This window comes from Chiloscyllium plagiosum, chromosome 7, assembly GCF_004010195.1.
Source record: "Chiloscyllium plagiosum isolate BGI_BamShark_2017 chromosome 7, ASM401019v2, whole genome shotgun sequence".
In the NCBI taxonomy this organism is placed as follows: Eukaryota; Metazoa; Chordata; class Chondrichthyes; order Orectolobiformes; family Hemiscylliidae; genus Chiloscyllium; species Chiloscyllium plagiosum.
In genome coordinates, this window is record NC_057716.1 from 58,409,304 (window position 1) to 58,431,001 (window position 21,698).

The window sequence follows — 21,698 nt, forward strand, 5'->3', positions numbered from 1 at the left end:
ACCTGCAATCTTCTTCCTGGCCTCTCAGCCCCCACCCCACTCCGGCCTATCACCCTCACCTTGACCTCCTTCCACCTATCACATTTCCAACGCCCTCCCCCACGTCCCTCCTCCCTACCTTTTATCTGAGCCTCATTCCTGAAGAAGGGCCTATGCCCGAAACGTCGATTCTCCTGCCTGTTGGATAAGCCTGGTATAAATCAATGTAATATTTCATTGACATTTTTTCTAACATTTTGTCTTGTATGCCCCAGTGCAATATGATTCTGATTGTGATAGTAATGTAACATTTTCTAAAAAAAATTATGTTCACTTGATCTATTGTGCAGAATAGTTTCAAGTTAAACATTGCCGATGCTGCTTTGCGTATTTAGAATCTCGTTTCTATGTATTAGTAGCTTAGAGGGAGCCCTTTGAAGGAGTCCATAAAGACTAACTAGTCCTATCTCCCTACTTTTTCAATTTATATTCTGTAAATTAATAAATCTATCAATTTATATTATTTATTTCCAATACAGAAGTAATTTCTCCTGAAAATGTTAATTTTTGAGGCTTTTGTATGGAAACCCTTTGTTATTTTGTGCAGCTCAGAAAAAATGATTTCTTGACCTTGCTTGCTTTATTTGTGTACATCCAGTTATGTGATTTTGGGCACTGATTTTGCACTATAAGCATGGACAAGCCTCAAATACTAAGAAAATAAGGTCACATTTTGAATTTTAGGACTTTCCCCGCTATTGAATGTGTACTTTAACCCATATAAAGTGGATGTCTGACACAGAAATGTACCTTGCTTACCTTTATATTGTCTATTTCTGCTATCTAATTGAATGTTAATTCTATTTTTTAAAACACTAAGCATTTCTGTACTTGTACATTTGACATCTTGCATACTTTCATGTCCTGCTGCAATTTTATTTCTTTTCACCACAGCTTTCAACTTGCTATGGTATACGTTCCTGAAGCCTTAACAGTAGGCATGTAAAAATGCAGGAGCCACCAAAATGGGAGGACACAGGTTCCTTTTTAATACTCTACAAAAGAGGGACCGATTGCTCAATGTTCATACACTTCATGACATATTCATCACCTTCAATTACAGACTGTTGATAGACCCTATCATAACATATCTCAGGACATTTGACCTCAAGTATTTTTGTTTGCCTGCTTCTGCACTCAGTTTTCTTATGATGGAACATTCCCCTGTTGTCACATATCCTTTGTAATCATTTTTTTCTTACATGCAATACTTACTATTATCTGAAATAACATATGCTTGCATTACTGTTATATTTGCTTTCCAGTTCTCCCATATAGGTAGCATAAGCCCATCTGACTCTTTCTTTATCAACCTTTTAAGTGGTAAGTTTTGTTGTAATTTTCTGTTTTTGCTTATTTTAAATTTAATGTATGCCACTCTGCTCTGACACCTTGGTGGTGTTGTCTTTGGCACTCTCCTAGTCCCTGTGTGTTTTCCCTGCTTTCGTTACTGCACTCAACTACTCTCCAGCATCCCAATGCTCTTATTCTACTCACCTTAAGCACTCTTACCTTCTCTTCTTGATTGGCTGCATTCAGTGCTCTGCTACAGGCATACTAACGGTTCACCAAAAGTAAATCTGCATGGAGAGTGTAATCAGTGAGAAAGAAAGACTGAAGGTGGGGATGAGACAGATAGCAGCAGAAAGTGTTTGCATTGTCACAGTATATCTCCTGGTTAACATAACTTAGAATTATTCTGCCCATCATGTCTGCACTGACCCTCTGAACAGCATTCCGCCCACATGCCCTAAACTATACCCGTATTATCATGGCTAATCCACCTAGTCGCCACATCTTTGGACTGTGGGAAGAAACCAGAGCACCCAGAGGAAACACACACACACACACACACACACACACACACACACACACACGTGCAGGGAGAATGTGCAAACTTCCTTAATGGAATTCCTGGTTGATCACTTACCAACACATAGTCAAATGCAATCTTTCTGATATTAGCACACAATGAATTATTTGTCGGGATATAGTTATTACTGGCTAGGTGAGCATTTACTGCCTGTCCCTCATTCTCCTGAAGGAAGTATTCATGAACTGCCTCTCAAACCACTGTTCTCCTTAAGATGTAAAGGCATTCACAGTACTGTCAGGAAGGGAGTTCCAGGATTTTAAACCAGTCACCGTAAAGGAATGATAATATAGTTCTAAGTCAGGATGCTGTGTGGTATGAAGGGGAAATTTCAGGTTCTTGTGCATGTGCTGTTGTCTTCCTCGGTGATTGGGATCACAAGTTTGGAAGATTCTGACAAAGGAACTTTAAGTTATAGCAATGAATCTTGTAGGTACACAGGTAGCAGTATGCACTGTTGGTGAAGGGAATTAGTATTGAAGGTGATGGATGGGGTGCCAATCAAATGGATTGCTTTGTTCTGGATGGTGTCAAGCTTCTTGACTGTTATTGGAGCTGCAACCCTTCAGACCATGGAGAGTATTCAACCACTCTCAACTTGTGCCCTGTCAGTGGTGCACAGGCTTTGGGGAGGCAGGAGATGTTCACTGCAGGGATGCTAGCCTCTGACCTGCTGTTGTAGTCACAGTATTTATATGATGGGCCCAGATGATTGTGTGATCAGTGGTCACTGCCAGGATGTTGATAGTGGGGAATTCAGCTATAATAATGCTATTAAGTAATGCCTCCCTAAATAAGGATAAAAAGGTTGTAAAGTAGTAATTGGATTGTTGCTGCTGTGAAAAGCCTAAATGTAAAGGTTTAATGTGATTTTATCAAATGGGATTTTGAAGGAAACATAATAATGAAATCTCTGAAAAAGTATAGGAAACTTCACCAGCAGTGATAATTATTTTAGTGGTTTTTAATATGCTTGAACATTTCCTTTAGTTTAGTGATTATATAGTTTAGTATGTGAAATATAGGATTTCAGGGGTGTCCAAACTTGCAGGGTATAATGTTTGAATGTCCTTTTTCTGAGGGGTAAGATCCTGCAGAACCTAACTGAAGCTTTTGCATTGGGTGCAATGAGGTAATCCAGTAGTCAAGTTAACATTGTTTAATTTAAAGTTGCACATTTCAGGAGCATCGCATGAGGAACTACTGTATTTTGGTTTAAGAGAAAATGCATCAAAGCTTTTGAAAACCTTTGTATCAATAGCATACAGCACTTTTAAGATGATTCTGAAATACTGGGAATAGGGCATCTATAAATCTGAAAAGTTTAAAATGTTACTATAAGAAAAAAGTTTGCTGTAATGAGCTTCTAATCTGAATATAGTTGATGAAGCGGTGAGAGGAATGTTCCAAGTAAAGATCAAATTGATATTTACAGGGAATAACTAAAAATGAAAGACAGTGAATAGTCTTAAATATTTTATTGCAGTACAAGGACCACTATAAATATACATTTTAAGAACAAAGTCAAAGTCAAAGTCACTAAAGCTCATGGAGACCAACAGACATATTTGTAAAAGTGCAGCAATGAAGGTCAAGTGAGATGAGGAATTGTATAAAAATTATTATGAGAATAACAGTTAACAGCAGAATAGAGATGTTAGAAAGGCAGTTGAAAGATAACTACAAAAGGAAACACCAATTTTTTAACTGCTTATGCACTGCTGGAAAATTAAAGCCCAGATTTGTCTAATTTTAAGGGCTTCAAGAATGACTTTTCTTTATTTTTTGGTGGAACATGAATGTCAGTGGCAATGGCACCATTTGTGGTCAGTTCCAAATTTCTCTTAAACAGAGTGGCTTACTAGGCTATTTCAGGGAGTAATTAAGCATTAAACATATTGCTGTGGTTCTGGAGTCATGTGTAGGTCAAACTGGATAAGGAACAGCTACTGTGATGAGATTTGAATCCATGCCGCCAGCAGATTACACTGGGATTCTGGACTTCTAGTCCCTTACTGATGACATTACCACTATGCCATCATCACCCCTTAATACATTTTTACAGAAATATTTATTTTAAAATGTCTACAATTTGTGTTTATTTCTGGCTCCAGACTTTGGATCATGGAAAGCGTGCATTATGGAAATAATTCAAAGAAATAAAGGATACTTCTGAGACTTAATGGGGCAGTGGTTTGAAGGTTGGCAGTGTTAACAACATGGAGGGTGGGAGAGCAGAGAGGATCTGCCACAAGCAAGAGAATTGGGTAACAGGAGATTCAGGAAACTGGACAAGTAGCAAGTTGGCTATAGGTAGCAAGTTATGTTTTTTTTCCATGTTTTTAAACTTAGTTTATATTAAAATGTATTTAATACATACTGTCAAGAAACCTTCCTGAATGGTCCTTACAAATTCTGCCCCATCCAAGCCCCTAGCATGAAGTGAGTCCCATTCAATGTGGGGGAAGTTAAAATCGCCTGTCACAGCAACCCTGCTGATTTTGCATCTTTGCAAAATCTGTCGACACATTTTTTCGTGTATCTATCATGGCTGTTAGGAGGTCTTTAGTATAATCCCAGCAAGGTGATTTTCCCCTTTCCTGTTCTTGAATTCTACCCTTCTTGCTTGCCACACAGATCTCTGATTTGCCCCCCCCCCCCTTTGTAGAGATGGGAGATACTCCTTTACTAGGGTCAATTCCCCCACCCTTTTTACATCCCCTTTCATCACACTTGAAATATGTAAATCCTGGGACATTCAGCTGCCAGTCCTGTCCCTCTTTTAGCGAAGTCTCTATAATCGCAATAATATCATAGTTTCACATACTAACCAAAGCTTTAAGTTCATCCCATCTTGCCTATTTTACTTTGTGCATTGAAACACCTGTATTTCAGAACATCTCCACTGTGTGTTATTGTTTTTAGTCATGTTTGCGTTGGTTTCTACCTCTTCCCTCAATTTCTGCATCAACTGCTCTACTCCTCTGGTTTACATCCCCTTACCACACTAGTTAAACCTTCCTCAAGGACATCAGTCCACAGTCCTGCCCATTTGTAACCCGTATATTTGTACAGGTCCCACCTCCCTCAAAACCGGTCTCAATGCCCTACGAATCTGAAACCTTCACCTCACACTATCCTTTCAGACATGTGTTCATCCTGTATATCCTGCTGTTATTAGCTCGTGGCACTGGTAGTAATCCTGAGCTAACTACCTTTTAAGGTCCTACATTTCAACTTCCTTCCTAGTTCTCTATTCTGCTTCTGGGATCTCATCTTTTTTTTTTGTAAACCTGTGTCATTTGTGCGAAACTGTACCATGACTATTGTCTGTTCGCCCTCCCACTCCAGAATGTCCCGCAACTGCTCCAAGACATCCAGGACTCTAGCGCCAGGAAGGCAACACACCATCCTGGACTCTTGTTTGCGGCCATAGAAACACCTATCTATTCCCCATACGATTGAATTCCCCATAACTATAGCATTTCTATGTCTATTTTCCTTCCCTCTGCAGCAGAGCCAACCATGGTGCCATGTTTTAGCTGCTGCTGTTATCCTCTGAAAGACCATTCCCCTCAACAGTATCCAAAACGGGGCATTTGTTTTGCAGGGGATTAGCCACAGGAAATCCCTGCACTGCCTGCTTAGCCTTCCTGCTCTGCCTGGTGGTCACCCATTCCATTGCTACCTGTGGAGTTTGAGTCTGCGGTGTGACTACCTCTCTATACATGCTATTCAGAATCCACTCTGCCCTACAAGTGGTCCACAGTGACTCCAAACACCGCTTCAACTCTGAAACTCTGGCTTCCAGGAGCTGCAGCTGGAGACATTTCTTTAACGCATGCAGGTCCCGAGCACTGAAAATGTGCCTATCTTTGCACATCAAGCAGGAGGAGCGGACTACGATTTGGAACTCTCCTGCCATGTCTTATCCCTTTAACCTAATTTAATCCTCAGTGTCAAATACTTTTAATACTAAATTGCATACAGTCCTGGTCACCATACTGCCATAAGAATATGGATGCTTTGGAGGGGGTACAAAAAAAGTTTACCAGGATGTTGCTTGGCCCGGGGGATTTTAGTTATGAAGAAAGGTTGGATCGACTGGGTTTATCTTCACTGGGAAGCAAGAGGTTGAGGAGCGACTTGATAGAAGTTTATAAAATTGTGAATGGCACGGATAGAGTAAAAAGTATGAGGCTTTTTAGCCAGAGTGGAAGGCTCAACTACTAGGGGATACGGACTCAGGGTGTTGGGGAAAGTCGTTTAAAAGAGATATGCAAGGCAAGTTTTTCATACACAGGATGGTGAGTGCCTGAAGCATGCTGCCAGTGAAGTTGGTGGAAGCAGACACAACAGCAACATTCAAGAAGCACCTGGCTGAATACATGAATTGGAAGAGAATAGAGGGATATGGATTATTTAAGTAAGGGTAGTTTTAGTATGGAAGGGCAAAATATGTTGGCACAGGCTTGGAGGGTTGAAGGGCCTGTTCTTGTGTTGTATTGCTATTTGTTCTTAAAATAGGAATTTAGCAGTGTAAAATATTTTAAATCAGAAGGCATACTGTTTTAATTTTCTTTTCTGAGGAAGGTCCTGCAGAACTTAACAACACATTTTAACATTAGTTCAATGTTATCATTTTCAGGAACACAGCCGCAACTTCATTGAGGACTTATTGTAGTTGAAAAACAGGGGAAACAAACTTTGGTCCATTCAGCCTGCTACACCCAATTGTGATGTTTTGTGTATCTCAGTGTATGCGCATTGCACCCCACGCAACCAGTTTTGAAGATTTAAACAGCTTTTACTCTTTGCAGGGGAGAAAATTTCTGGGGTCAAACGAGAAAATGCTGGGAAATTATTACATTTTCCAATTTTTTTTTAGGAGTTCTGTGGAATTTGTCTTCATGCGATGCAGTGAAGATGCCAATTATTCGTGATGCTCTCACAACTCTCACAAATAGTGTAGTGATACCTCATTCAGGGTGGAGCAGTTCTTCTTTTGATGAAGATAGAAAAGTGAAATTCCATACTTCTTTAGTACTGCGAAATACTACTGGATGTCTAAGGTAAATAACTAAATTATCCTCATTAGCCCAAAGCTCATGAGTATGGAAATATTGTGAAGGATTGTAGTTGCATGTTTTCAAGTACAAAAATTGTTTTCAAATAACTGCTTTTACTAAATGAAGTGGTTATTTATGTTGTAATTTTGTCTTCTCACTCATTTCATCTGTCAGTCTTCATTTTTTTTTGTCACCGCTAAATAAGATGTTAATTCTCCTGGACTTTAATGCCAGGGGCAACCAATGCCTCATGCAAGTGGCTGTTCTACAAAAAGTGCCTGTTCTACAAAAAGTGCCTAATTTTGTTATGTTTAATTCAATGAAATGTTTATCATTACCTGTATGTGTTGGCGAGCTTTTTTTTAAACAAGTTTGCCATCTTGCAGAAATCTTAGCTCTGCAGGTGAAGAGGCTCGAAAGAAGATCCGATCTTGTGAGGGATTGGTGGATTCATTACTATATGTGATCCAGATGTGCGTTAACACTGCAGATTATGATAGCAAGGTTTGTGATTTGTGTTTCCTGTAATGCACTTCATTAATCAAGCTTGTATTCATTATTTTAATTTGATTCTGTATGAACTGCAAAACACTTAGAGCAGAATTTGACAATAAATTGTTAAAAGCACTTCATTTTGTTTTAGTTCCTGGTTTTCACTCCTAGTCTCCACTTCTGTCTTGAGGGCATTGAAGTTTGTTGACATGACATCACAGATAGTGGCAACGTTTCCATTTTTTTTGTAGTCTTTCATTTTTCGATTTCTTTGAGCACAAAAATTATCGAATGGAATAAAATAGAACTTTATTTTTGATGTAAAATTTTTTTTTCAATTTTTGAGATAAATGATAGGATCCATAAATTACTAACGGTACAGATTTGTGGTAATCCCTTAACTGAAGGAGGGTAGGCAGACTTTCACACAAAGCCACCAGCATGTTTCTTAACAACAGATGCAAGGTCCACTTTGCAAGGTGGGATAGCACAACTAGAAATAAATCATTATGATGTGACAGGCATTGTAAAAATGGTTGTGAAATAACCAAAGCTGGAATGGAATATTCGAGAGTTTTTGACATTTTAGAAAGAAACGAGGTGGTGCTGGGTAGTTCTGATAATACAGGATGAGATCAGTAAAAATATAAGAAATTAACTTGATTCAGCAGGTCAAGGTGTGGAATCAGATTTAGGTGGAGTTTAGAAATAGTAGTTACTAGTGTTCATAGGGCCCCTAATCATAGCTATACTGTAAAACATAATATAACTCAAACTGAGGGGATTATAAGGAAGATACACTAATAACTATAATTTGGAGATGCCGGTGTTGGACTGGGGCGTACAAAGTTAAAAATCACACAACACTAACGTTCGGAGTGAGGCTCCTTCATCTGACAATCACCTGATGAAGAAGCGACGCTCCGAAAACTAGTGTGCTTCCAATTAAACTTGTTGAACTATAACCTGGTGTTGTGTGATTTTAAACTAATAACTATAGGTGATTTGATTTGCATATTGATTGAACAAATCAAATTTGAAAAGGTACCTTTGAGGATGCACATAGACTGTATTCAAGATCGTGTCTTAGAATATGTTTGTGTTCTTGCACCAACCAGGTGTACACTATTTTGAACCTAATTGAAACAGGATTATTCAATGATGTCTCATTAAAGAATCCTCTACCAGCGTGATCATAGCATGAATTCTCAAGAGACTTGGGTCTGAAAGTAATACGTTCTCTTTTGTAATTATCTTTTTAAATTTATGAAGATAAGGTTGGAAACAGTGGGCTGGGAAAATAGGTTAAAAGGTAAGATAGAAGATAAGCAGAGACAGACTTTTAAGGAGATACTGTAGAACTTAACAAATGTGTATTCCACTCCAAGAAAGATTCCACAAGAAGGACATACTATTGTGCCTCACTAAAGAAGCTAAAGATATGAAATAGAAAGAAAAGGCATTTGATGATGCAGAGATTAGTGGACGGCCGCAAGATTGAGAAATATTTAGAAATAAGGAAAAGGTAAGCAGGAAGAAATTAGAAATTGAGACTCTGCTAGAGAAGGTAAGAACCAACAGTAAAACCTTCAAATATGTCAAAACGGAAGAAAGTAGCGAAAGTAAACATTGATTCCTTAAAGGAGAAGACAGAGGAAGTAATAAAGCAGAAATCTTAAACAGATATTTTTGTATCCCCAGGCTAATTTTTGAATCCCACCATGGCAGATATTGAAATTTGAATTTTAAAAAAATCTGAAGTAAAAAGCTAGTCGAACTATCAATTGTCATAAAACTCCATCTAGTTCTCTAATATTTAGAAGGAACCTTTACCATCCTTACCTGGTCTGGCTAACTTGTCTCCAGATCCAAAGCAATATGCCTTACCCTTAACTGCCGCCTGGGCAATTAATAGTATGCGATATATACTGGCTTGACCAACAGTATCCACATCCTAAGGACAAATGTTAAAACCTTATTAGAGAAAAAGTATTTGTGAAATTTATAAGGCTAAAGGCTAGGACCTGATGGCCTATATGCTAGGATCTTTAGGGAAGTGGCTACAGAGTGTGTGAATGCATTGTTTGTAATCTTCCAAATTTCCCTCGATTATTGTTTGATAATTCAGAAATGATTACTGCAGAAAAGAGACTTGCTGTTTGTTGAAACATTTTACTTTGCACTCAGCTCGTTTTGCAAGAATACAATTTCAGGGGGTTGGGGGCTGTTGTGATGTAGTGATAATGTCCCTACCTCTGAGTCAGAAAACTCAGATTTGAGTCAGAAAACTCAGATTTGAGTCCCATGCCCCAAGAGAGTCATAACATCTCTGAACAGTTTGATTAAAAATATCTACGATTTCAAGGGGAAACTTATCATACTGCATCAGATGAAAGTGCTGGTTGGTTGGTAAATTGACTTTGGTAGAGCTGTTGCAACAAAGAGCGCACCCATTAATGCTGATTGATATTAAACCAGACAGATTGAGTCTGGCTCAGGGTCTTGCCCTGAAAAATGAACTGAGAATGGCTGTTACCTGTTTTGTTGAGTTGAAACAGGCACAGTGCGTGTTCATGTTCTTTCTGTCTACAAAGAACAGGGCTTTGTGTGTTGTGTAGCATGCAGTATGCACTAATGTGCCACACTGATTCCAACTGATAATCCTGAATTAGTTTTCAGCATGATTCATAAGATTTCAGGATTATCCAACAAATGTTATTCAATTGCAGGATGACATCTAATAATGGACACTGTTGTGAGTTCTGCAATTGGAGACTGGTTGGCTACAGTGTTTATTTAAATAAGTGGCACTATAACTATGTTTCTTATTTCAGACTGTTGAAAACTGTGTGTGCATCTTGAGAAATCTGTCCTATCGCTTAGAACTAGAGGTTCCACAAGCTCGACTGATAGGAACAAGTGAACTTGATGGATTACTTGGTAGTGACTCTCCCAATAAAGATGCTGAAACTGGTTGCTGGGGTAAGAAGAAGAAAAAGAAAAAGAAAGAACCCCAGGAAGATCAGGTAAATGGTTGCTTCAGTGGAGCTTTATTTGTAAGCTTCAATTGGATCTAAATAATTTTAAAAATTGAATGGTCAAATAAAGTGAAGAGCAAGAGAATGGTCCCAAACAATGGTAACAGACTGTCTGATTATAAAATAGTCACTTAAATGCATGACTGAATTGTTCATTGGATATCCATGTGTCAGAAGCCTTCCTTATCAATAATTACATGGTGTATTCTCTGGTGAATACACCACATGTTTAAGGTTAATCCAAGTTAGATGAAATAGTGTAATCATCAATAAATGAGGGTCCTAAATTGGATGAATGGACTCTCAAACTCCTTAAGTTCATTTGAATTTATCTCAAGAGCTGCTCGACATTTGCAGATTTATGATCTTCATTCAGAATTTAACCATTTCTAGAAGTTTTGTTTTGTTTGGAAGTACGTTAAGAAGATTAATCAAGGCAATTACGTGGCCCAATTTTAACTTCATATTGTGATGAGAAAGATTTGGAGGTATTAACTGGGTTAGAATACTTGCTTCATTTCTTGTTGCAGGCCTCCATCAGACTTTGGGGTGTTGGGATGCCTCAAACAGGTGGTCATGAGCTTTCATAATAAATATGCAGGGTCTTATGATACAGTTAGTATTCCAACAGTAAAGAAATATTATTTGTTCTTGCTGTTAATGGCACTTCTAATGAAACAAAGAAAAAAACTTGAGGCTGAGGCTTGTAGTCATACAGAGCAAAATGACTTGACCATAGTTAAATATTATTGAAAGAAAAAAGGACATCTTGCAATAATTTGAATTAAATAAATAGTATCACAGCCAAGTAGTATGATGTTAGATAGCCGAATTATCAACTTTCAGTGATGAATAGAATGTACTTATAGGGATCCTGCAACATTTTAAACCAATACCTCTCATTTACAGTGGGATGGAGTAGGTCCAATACCCGGATTTTCAAAGTCTCCAAAAGGAGTTGAAATGTTGTGGCATCCATCAATAGTGAAACCATATCTCACTCTTCTTGCTGAAAGTTCAAACCCAGCCACATTGGAAGGATCTGCTGGATCTCTACAGAACCTATCAGCAGGAAACTGGAAGGTATGTCAAAAATGACATGTGTAATGTGTATTTATTTAAAAATAACAACTTATGCATTTTAATGCTCAGAGTAAGTAATGTCCTTTCTATAAATTACAATATCTTTTCCCTCCTTGGGCCATACTGTTTTGGTATCTCGTGGTTGTATATCAGTGTTTGTAGATTCAAATACAGGCTGATGCTCCCTTGCACTCAGGCTCAGCATACGAAGAATACCACCTACTGCATGATGTCTTTCTCAAACAGGCAATTTTCAACTATTGGGAAAAAGTTACAGATTCTTTTGTGTTTGTCCACTGCACTACTTTGCAGCTGACCATAGAATTATAAAATTTTACATTACAAAGTTGATCCTTTGGTCCATCATCAACTGTACCAGTTCTCTGGAAAGCGATGCCCACTGTTCCAATCCCTTTCATCCTGTTCCTTTCACCATAACCAAGTATTTTTCCCAAATCTGAAACTTGCATGATATACAACCACTGGCATGGATTGGTTGACCAAATGAACAGTGCCTCTGTTTTATATTCTGTCTAATTTTTCAAGAAGTAATTGTAGATTCTACTTTCAGCATGTTTCTAGTAGAATATTCCAAGCTCTGTATAAAAGAAAACTCCTTTTGTTGGTGATATTAAATTTGTCAACCTAGATAAAAATTCACCATTCAGTAGAAATATTTTTCCCAAATTAGATATCAAAACTGTTTTAACATCTCTCTTCATTTGTAATAATAAAAATCCTAATCTCTCATAACTAAAATTTCATGTCCCACCACTCTATCATCTCAGGCCATCATGTCTTTAACCTCTTGCTATCCTTGATATTCCTTTGAAAATGTTGTAAAGCTAAGCAATGTTATTACTGTAACTTAGCCAGTAAATTATGCAGACTTGACATTACTGTTATCGGTCTTCATTCTATTAAACCTAAAATTCCACACATTTTATGACCTTTTCAACTTGTCCTCCCATTTTGAATGTCAGGAGAGGGAGCATTGCCATTATTTTGTCTAAGCTAAATTTAACAAGGGTTGAGGTGGCACTATATTTCCCAGGCTTTGCTGAGAATAGAGGCTTCCAAAAGGGAAGTTCGGTTGTTGTGAAGTTGCACTTGATCAAGATGTAGTTGTAGTAGCTGCAGATCATGCTTTTTGTCCAGTATAAACATTAATAACCCAGATTTTATGTAATGGCAGTATTCATCATTGAAATCAAATAAAACTCTGCATGACCCTACTGTGATCCAGGGAACAAGAATTTCACCTGTGGCATCATTCTCTCCTGGTGAAAGTTACAGAGTCACACCAGCACAAGCTAGCTCAAGTTGAAAGACGGGCAGTATGGGTATGGTTACAAAAAATGGCTGCTATATTGGGTGGACAGGACTATTTATTATATTGTTAATTTTACAAATTTTTAAATGTGAGCAGTTTACATATATAATTCTCATCAGAAAACACATCTTTAATAATGTAAAAGCCTGATACATCATGTTTAAAATGTCATAGAAGTTACCTTTTAACAAATTTAAGATTTTTGTGAATTTTTATGTTGATAGCTATTTAATATATCCATTTTAACTTTAAAATGAGAGATCCTGCTTGTAAATTGTCTTGAAGTTGTGACGAAGCCCCATATATCTCATACGGATGTAAAATTTAAAAGTGTGATGAATTAAGGCAGTTGTCCCAAATAAAAGCCAGTTTCTTAATTTGATTTTGAAGTAACAAAACGTTCAGAGTGGAATTGGGTGCTTCAAAACAACTTGTCATTACCACACTGCAATGCGTATGCACACTGGAAGTTACAGAGATCTTCCAATGTCCAATAGTTGTCATTGTTGAATATGCTACTGTTTTTGGCGATGCAAAATCAAATGCATTAAATGATTTGCCTTGTAGTACCTTAACCTTGCCACTGTGTGGAATTGTTATGACTTTAAACTTAAATGGAAATTGTTGAAATGTTCTTTCATTTCTGAACAGTAGGACACAGACTTATGTCTCCAGATTTCTCCATTTGAAACTAGCAGTTGGTACAGATATAACACAGTGACTCCCTTGCAGCTTCATTTTGGATTTTCCTTCCCTTCCCCTTCCCTGTTCAGTATTTGGCACAACTCAGTTTTATGTTAAATTTTCATGAGTAAATTGCCTACTGATTTAAAGCAAATTTCAGACCACATCGTTAATAATTTTTGTTATTTGTTTGACATTATTACAAAAAGGATTATTGGGAGGTCGTCTATTTTGACCTTCTTAGTTTGTGTCCTCCATCTGTTGTCTGTGGAATCCATCCCAATAGTTCAGGCCAAGACTAAAAATAAAGCTGTGCATGTACCATGGAAATGGTATTTTCAGTCATGTAAAGTCCTGCAATCCCAGTCAGGGTTTAATAGAATTGAATGTGTCTTATTCTCAACAGAGCAGTTTTGTTGTTGCATATTATGGCTATTCAGTCTAGCTATTTATATATTAAATTCTGTATGTTCCACCTATATAGTGCATCTAGGCATCAGGAAAGGCTGCAGCTGGGAGAGGCACACCTTATATGGAAACAATACAAACTGAGGGAGCAGGGAGCATTGATACCAGAAGAATGAAGGGAAAGGTTAGGAGAATTTTTCTTCTATGCAGAAGATTGTTAGGACTTGGAATGCTTTACTAGCAACATTAGTGGAAATAAAATTTGTCATATATTTTGGAAGAAAAGTGGATGAATAATTCAAAATTAAACATTTGAAAGAATATGGAGAAAAGTGAAGATCTGAGGAGAAGTAAAAAGCTTTACTAAACACAGTGCAGACACAGTGAGTCAAATAGCTTCCACTAATCTGTATAATTTTGATTCTTTGGGATCCACTGGAGATAAAATAACTCAGTACTAACGGGATCAAACAAAAGCCTCTTGGTCTGTTTCACTTAGATATTCACTAAAGCTGCCTAAGTGCACCTTTATTGTATCTTTAGATTCAAAACACTAAAATTAACTCAGACTTTTTGTTGAATTCTTTTGACGGAACATGTATCTTTAGGCACTTTACTGAAGCTTTATTAAGTTAGTATCAGTAAATTCTATTACATTTGTGTAAAGTTAATGTGAAATATTAAGTTGCATTGCTAAAATTCTAATTAGAATTAGAATTCCAACAGTGTGGAAACAGGCCCTTCAGTCCAACAAGTCCACACCGACCCTCCGAAGAGTAACCCAAACCCACCCAGGCCAATTCCCCTGCCCTATATTTACCCCTGACTAATGTACCTAACCTACACACCCCTGAACACTGTGGGCAATTCAGCATGGCCAATTCACCTAACCTGCACATCCTTTTGGATTGTGGCAGGAAACTGGAGCACCCTGAGGAAACCCACAAAGACAAGGGGAGAACTTGCAAATTCCACACACATAGTCATCCGAAGTTGGAATTGAACTTGGGTCCCTGGTGCTGTGAGGCAGCAGTGCTAACTACTGAGCCACCCTGCCACCTTAAATTGTCAAACTTTGTTTTTTTTACAGAATAATGAATAAGCTTTTAATAGAATGGAAGAAGTGGTTGTGATGGGTCTGAAAATTGGAAAATATTTATTTTGGTCATAGATTATGCTAGCTATATTACATAAATATAAAACTTTATTGTCATATCCAGTTCTACCAGAAATAAAATATGAGAATACCTGTGCTAGATGCAGAGATTTTCATCTGTTGGACATTTCTTAAGTGATTATGTAATATTTCTGCTAACTCCTGATTAGTAAAGTTCTGACAGCGCTTACATTCCTTGGTGAGGTAATTGCATATGCAGCAATCTGGTTTCATATTTATATAGGTTTAGGAAGCATATAAGTAGTAGACATTGAATGTAAATTAAACTCCATGGGATGGAAAAAAATTAAAAAGCAAGTGTCAGAATTAAGAAATGTAATTCAGCAACCTTCAGAAGGACTTAAAATCATTTCAACCCATCAGTGCTCATTGGGTAGGACATTAAGAAATGATGGAAACAAGTGAAGGGGAAGCAATCCACATGTAGTCTTACAGCTGCAACTTATTGGTACTATCAGCTGGTGAAGTCACTCTTTTAGACATTAACAACAGAAGGCATAGCTTTGCATCTAATTTCCATGCTTTCTCGCATTATGGGCACTGATCATTGCTCCATTAAGGCTTCCCCTGTTCAGTTTCATAGTATAACATGCTGTAATTGGGTTACTTGGAAACAGCAATTCTAGATAATGATTAGTCACACCTTCATGTAAATCTGTTCTATCAATCCCACTGTTGCAAAATATCTGAGAGATGCAGGATGTAATAATGCATAATAACTGGATTTTAATCTTTTGGAAAACTGAATGAAAATCCAGAAAATATTAGATGATCATGAAAACTGGCTCTGACATCTTACACATTAATGTTTAAAAGTGGCTGTAGAACTAAGTCTAGATGTGTTTAAAGGTATTGTGCTTCAGTTTAAAGCTTTGAAGTTTTGACTCAATTTAATTTTATCTTTCCCTATCCTGATGTCAGTGGGCAGCATACATACGTGCTGCAGTCAGAAAAGAGAAAGGCCTTCCAATCCTTGTGGAACTTCTGAGAATGGACAATGATCGGGTTGTTTGCTCTGTTGCTACTGCATTGAGAAACATGGCCCTTGATGTACGAAACAAAGAACTTATAGGTATGTGAAAATTAAACAGTATTTCACAAGTCCAAAATGCTTTGTTCCAGATTTTGCTTTTAGAATAATGATGATGCTGTCAGTGTTCACTATTAAGGTGCAATAAATTGGGCGGCACGGTAGCACAGTGGTTAGCACTGCTGCCTCACAGCGCCAGAGACCTGGGTTCAATTCCCGCCTCAGGCGACTGACTGTGTGGAGTTTGCACGTTCTCCCCGTGTCTGCGTGGGTTTCCTCCGGGTGCTCCGGTTTCCTCCCACAGTCCAAAGATGTGCAGGTCAGGTGAATTGGCCATGCTAAATTGCCCGTAGTGTTAGGTAAGGGGTAAGTGTAGGGGTATGGGTGGGTTGCGCTTCGGCGGGGCGGTGTGGACTTGTTGGGCCGAAGGGCCTGTTTCCACACTGTAAGTAATCTAATCTAATTGGACAGTACTATTCTGAGTAGTGTTCAATTTCTTTTAAAAGTAAAAACTAATTTTTTTCTCTTTTATTGTCATGTTTCTCCTTCATTACCTTCTCTTTAAATCATGTACAGAGAGAGAAATAAATCTAATTCTGCTGTAGACTGTTTTCAATGTATTTACTGAAGAACACTGCTATTTGTCCAACTCACTGGTAGGCAAATACTGGATCAGATTCCTGATTACAGTAAGTGACAACTGTCAAGCAGACAAATAATAAGGATAAATTTTGGGCTTTTTTTTCACCTCCAATGATGAACATTAAGTTCTTGGTAAAAATAAAATTGTTGGAACTGCATTATTTGTCTGTGCTCAAAATATGGAATAACCAGGACTTTAGGTAGCTGAGGCATTATTTCTACACTCTTGTATTCTATATCATTAGATATAAAGGCTGGCATTTAATCAGCTGCCTTGAGTATTTTCTGCTCCCAGTCATGACATTATAGTGATGTATGTAATTTAGCACATGGAAAGTACTTTACTGTGCCCTCCTTGGGTCCATTGAGTGAATTCACATTTAGCACAGTTCTGTTCTCACAAAAGGTCATTGACCTGAAATATTAACTGATTTTTTCTCTCCATGGATGCTGCCTAACCTGATAAGTCAGTATTTGTGTTTTTATCTCCCCGTTCAATTTGATGACCCTCTGCAATGCTAATGTTGTACAGTAAACTCACAGGGGATCCCTGGTGGTATGTTGGTTGGCATTAAAATCTGCTAGTGGTTTGAACCTGAGTGTTAGTGTGCATTGACAGAATGGCAAAAAAAAAAGCTTTAAAAAGAGTTTTCCAATATTCAACATATCCAGATTTCCCTTTGCCAGAAATTTGTTTGTGTGCAAAGATTTTAGTAGTTGCCGTGCCTCATAATTCTTAGTCTAAATTAAAGAAGGTATATTAATAATGCCTAACTTGGGAGTTTGCAGCTGCTATGCCATTAGTTCTCACTTTACCATATGCAAGTACATTCTTCGCGGGCAGTTCCACATGGTCAAACTAAAAATGAGTTCTCAGGTGACTGAAGAGCCCGATGCATGATCTACAATCTATGCCATAGGTGGGACAGACCGTGACTGGGGGATATAGGTTACGATGCTCACATTGCCCATTCTCTATCAACGCAACTTCAGCTTGCCATTAGCAAGGAGACCTAAGTTAATGTACCTACCACAACCACTTCTGGCAGCTCATTCCATTTGCTTACCACCCACTGTTTAAAAACGATGGTCTGTTTCTGTGCTGTATGACTCTGACTCAATTACAGCAAAATGAACTACAGCCTAATTCATTTTGTCACCAACATCAATATGGCAGCAACAGAAAGAATCAGTACAAAGGGACACAAAGACTCTGATAAGAGTGCCCTATTCAGCTAGCACCTCAGTGTCAACCAAACAATTCCCAGTGACCCACAGTATTTAGAGTGCCTGGTCTGAAGGCCTTCATTATCAGCATATTGCATATGCTGGTATTCCATAATCCCATGTGGTTCAGTATCAGAGGCCTTGGTGAAGTCAAAGGTGGCCATGTATAATGATTGATGCTGGTCCCTGCATCTCTTGTGTAGTTGCCATGTGGTGAAGATCCTTGTCTGTTGTGCCATTTTGAGGGCAGAAATCACATTACACTATGAAATGAACTTTACAGCCGCATGGAGAAGGCAATTGAGGTTCTTGCACTAACTTTCACTGTGACCGACGGCAGAGAATTTGTTTTCTCTAGTGACCACAGTCAAGGCTGTTACATTTCTTGAAGATGGTCATGATTTCAACATCTGGGAAATCTCCTGGCATATTTTTCTCTTTCCAGTTAAGGGAATTTGGAGAATATAATGACATTAATAATGCTTCTCCAACAAAATCTGCTCCAGATGTCTTGTTCTTGAGCTGTTGCATGGCTTTTTCTACTGCACATGTTTGTGTTGTTTGAGATGTTGGTGGGGAGCATGCTGTGGGATGGAGTTGAGCCCACTTGCATTGAACTTGGGGTCTGTGTTAGGAGCTCTTTAAAGTGCTCAATAGAGTAGGTATTGACTGCCTCTCTGTCCTTGATGAGCACCTCTCCATTTTGGCTGGGAGTGGAATAAGGTCTTGGGTGTGTGAATTATAGATAGTCTTGACTACGCTAAAGAAGCCACACACACTGATATTGGCTAGCTACTGAATTTCCTGCACTTTCTCTACTCACTTCCTGCTGAATAGATCATGGGTTGTTTAGCTGGATCTCTCACTTCTGATAGTGATTTCTAGTTCTCAGGATGGGTCACTGTTTCAGATTCAGGCATATTGTGCACTTATGGCTTATTAGCTCCTGGAACTCATCATTCTTATTGAACCGGATTTGGTGTTTCCTTGTTGAGTGACCGATCATCCCTTTGCAAGTGCTGATTATGAAGGCCTTCAGACCAGGCTGAACATCCAGGAATTATCGGTACTGTGGGTCACTGTGAGTTGTCAGGTTGGTACTGAGGTACTAATTGAATAGGGGACTCTTAGCAGAGTCTTTGTATCCATCTGTGTTGATTTTCCTGCTGATTCTTTCTGTTGCTGTTGTTGCCATAATTCATGTTGGTGACGAAGAATGAATTAGGCTGTAGTTCATTCTGCTGTAATTGAGTCAGACGTACACCATGGAAGCAGACCCTTCGGTCCAACCTGTCCATGCCAACTAAGTTTCCCAAACTAGTCTCATTTGCCTTCATTTGGCCCATATCCCTCTGAACCTTTCTTATTCGTGTACCTGTCCAAATGTCTTAAATGTTGTAATTGTACCCACATCTACCACTTCCTCTGGCAGTTCATACCACATACAAACCACCCTCTGTGTGAAAAAGATGCCTCTCAGAAGGCTTTTAAATCTTTCTCCCCTCACCTTCAAAATTAATGTGCATACAAGCCCCCTACCCTAAGGAAAGACCTTTGCTATTCACCTTATCTAAGCCCCTCACGATTTTATAAACCTATATAAGGTCACCCCTCAACCTCTTATGCTCCAGTGAAAAAAGTCCCAGCCTACAACCTCTCCTTATAACTCAAACCCTCCAGTCCCAGGAACATTCTTGTAAATCTTTTTTGCACCCTCGCCTATAGCAGTATTCCAAAAATGACCTCACCAAACATCCCGTACAACCTCAACATGACATTCCAACTCCTCTCTTCAGTAGTCAGTAGGCAAGCATTCTAAATACGCTCTTAACCACCCTACCTACCTGTGATGCAACTTTCAAAGAGCTATGAACCTTAACCCCGAGGTGTTTTTGTTAGATATGGTGTGGAGTGGTGTGTACGTTAATGCTGGAGGTCAAGTGTGAATTTATTGGTCTCCATTTGGTGTTTAATTAACAGAATGTCGAATTCTTCCCCTCCCTTCAGGCAGTCTTGCAATCATACTGTACTAAACGTTGCTCACCTTGTTTGCAGAAGTCTTTCATTCCATTAGGGATTGGTTAGCCCAGTGGAATTACAGATGTCATGACATGGACAACATATCCTTGCAGTCCCTCACTTGGATAATGTCATAGCCAGTGCAAGGAGTGAGGGTGTTCCCACAAGGCCTTGTAGTTGTCTCTTTGACAGAACAAAGTGTTGCGTACAAGATCAGATTCTATACACTTTGTCAAGAGCAGAGTACTGTTACTCATAGATTTTCTACCCACAGGTCTATGCCCTATCCAACACTGGGGATGAAGTTACTAAGAAGGATTAGCCTGTCACTTGCTGGAACCCAGGCCAGGGATTGTTTGAGATTGTGCAATTTCTCGTCCTGTTGTGTTATACACATTAAGCACTATATCACACTATTTCTGGGCAAGAGTGAGCTGAAGGGTCATGAGATGTTTGTTTACCCCACATCGGGACTCTGAAATGGCTAATTAATTTGTTTTAATGGTAAAGACGACCCTATGAAGGCAGCACTCCTCTTGATGATCATTTAATCACCACCTCATTGCTCTCTCAGGGTGGCGCTATCAATATCAAAACATCTGTGCTCCCAGGCAATCACAGTACAATATTCCAGTCTATTGCTGGAGGGGTTGTCCATAAGTTCCTAATGTTCCATGTTATTAATTTTTTTTTGAAGGGTAGAAGATGCCTTTTAATGTGGGGTAGCAATTGTACACCAGCTACCATAAGGACCTAATGGAGCAAAAGGCCTTGGTCCACTGACAAAGATCTCCAAGGGGTTGGTAAACCTCCAGGCTCCAAAGTGTAAGCCTTGGACATAAAAACATGCATTCTCCTATCATTGTCAACACTGTCAAAAACAAAAAGGGCTTCAATGTAGCAGCTCTGGAAAAACCATTATTGTAAATAAAAAATCCTCTTCGTTACTTGAATCCTTTTACCAGCTCCAGCTCAAATATAGTAACAGCTCTTACTCCCTGCTCCACACTAGTTGGCCTACTGCAGTTCCAGGTTAGCACTCAGATCTGTTCCATCATTGGTGAGCGGTTAAAATTCTCTTGGTTGAATTGAAAAATCCTTTCAACCTTATCTGCATAGAAGTAACGAAGAGTATAGACAGGTTATAGATGAAGTCAGAGGAACTCTAGCCTGGGTGGGGATTTCAGCTGCTTACTTGGATTCAGTCACACAGAGGGTCGCTCTTTTCGTTCGTCTAGACATAAGCTGTGGCCTTGCACGCACAGGCTCTCTCAGTTCTTACTATTGGAATGTGTGGATTCCGCCCACTTATGGGTTCAATTTCAAACCTGTAATTGGGAGATTTACAACCTTCACTGCACTTTGGCTTTTAACCCCATGGTGATAATAATGATGATGAAAGCTGTGCGTCATGTCCACAGACGTGAATTGGGCCGAAGGACCTGTTTTTGTGTTGTATGATACTGACCCCACCTTACTCTAACTTACCCCTTTCCCTCTCCTGTGTGGCATAACCATAGGTAGGACCTTGAGGGAGGCATCAGGAAAAGGTGACACAGTTCAGGAATGGTTTTCCCCTTTACT

At 38.8% G+C, this 21,698-nt stretch overlaps 1 protein-coding gene across 3 annotated transcripts in view; it reads left to right on the forward strand.

Annotated features, from left to right (window-relative positions):
- pkp4 (plakophilin 4) overlaps positions 1-21,698 on the forward strand; it is a 236,229-nt gene that overhangs the window by 197,913 nt on the left and 16,618 nt on the right. For all 3 annotated transcript variants that reach the window (XM_043693802.1, XM_043693805.1, XM_043693804.1), the window contains exons 12-16: positions 6,801-6,984; positions 7,368-7,485; positions 10,308-10,499; positions 11,421-11,594; positions 16,118-16,268. In XM_043693802.1, coding sequence (XP_043549737.1) covers positions 6,801-6,984; positions 7,368-7,485; positions 10,308-10,499; positions 11,421-11,594; positions 16,118-16,268 — 819 coding nt within the window. The remainder of the gene's footprint in view (positions 1-6,800; positions 6,985-7,367; positions 7,486-10,307; positions 10,500-11,420; positions 11,595-16,117; positions 16,269-21,698) is intronic.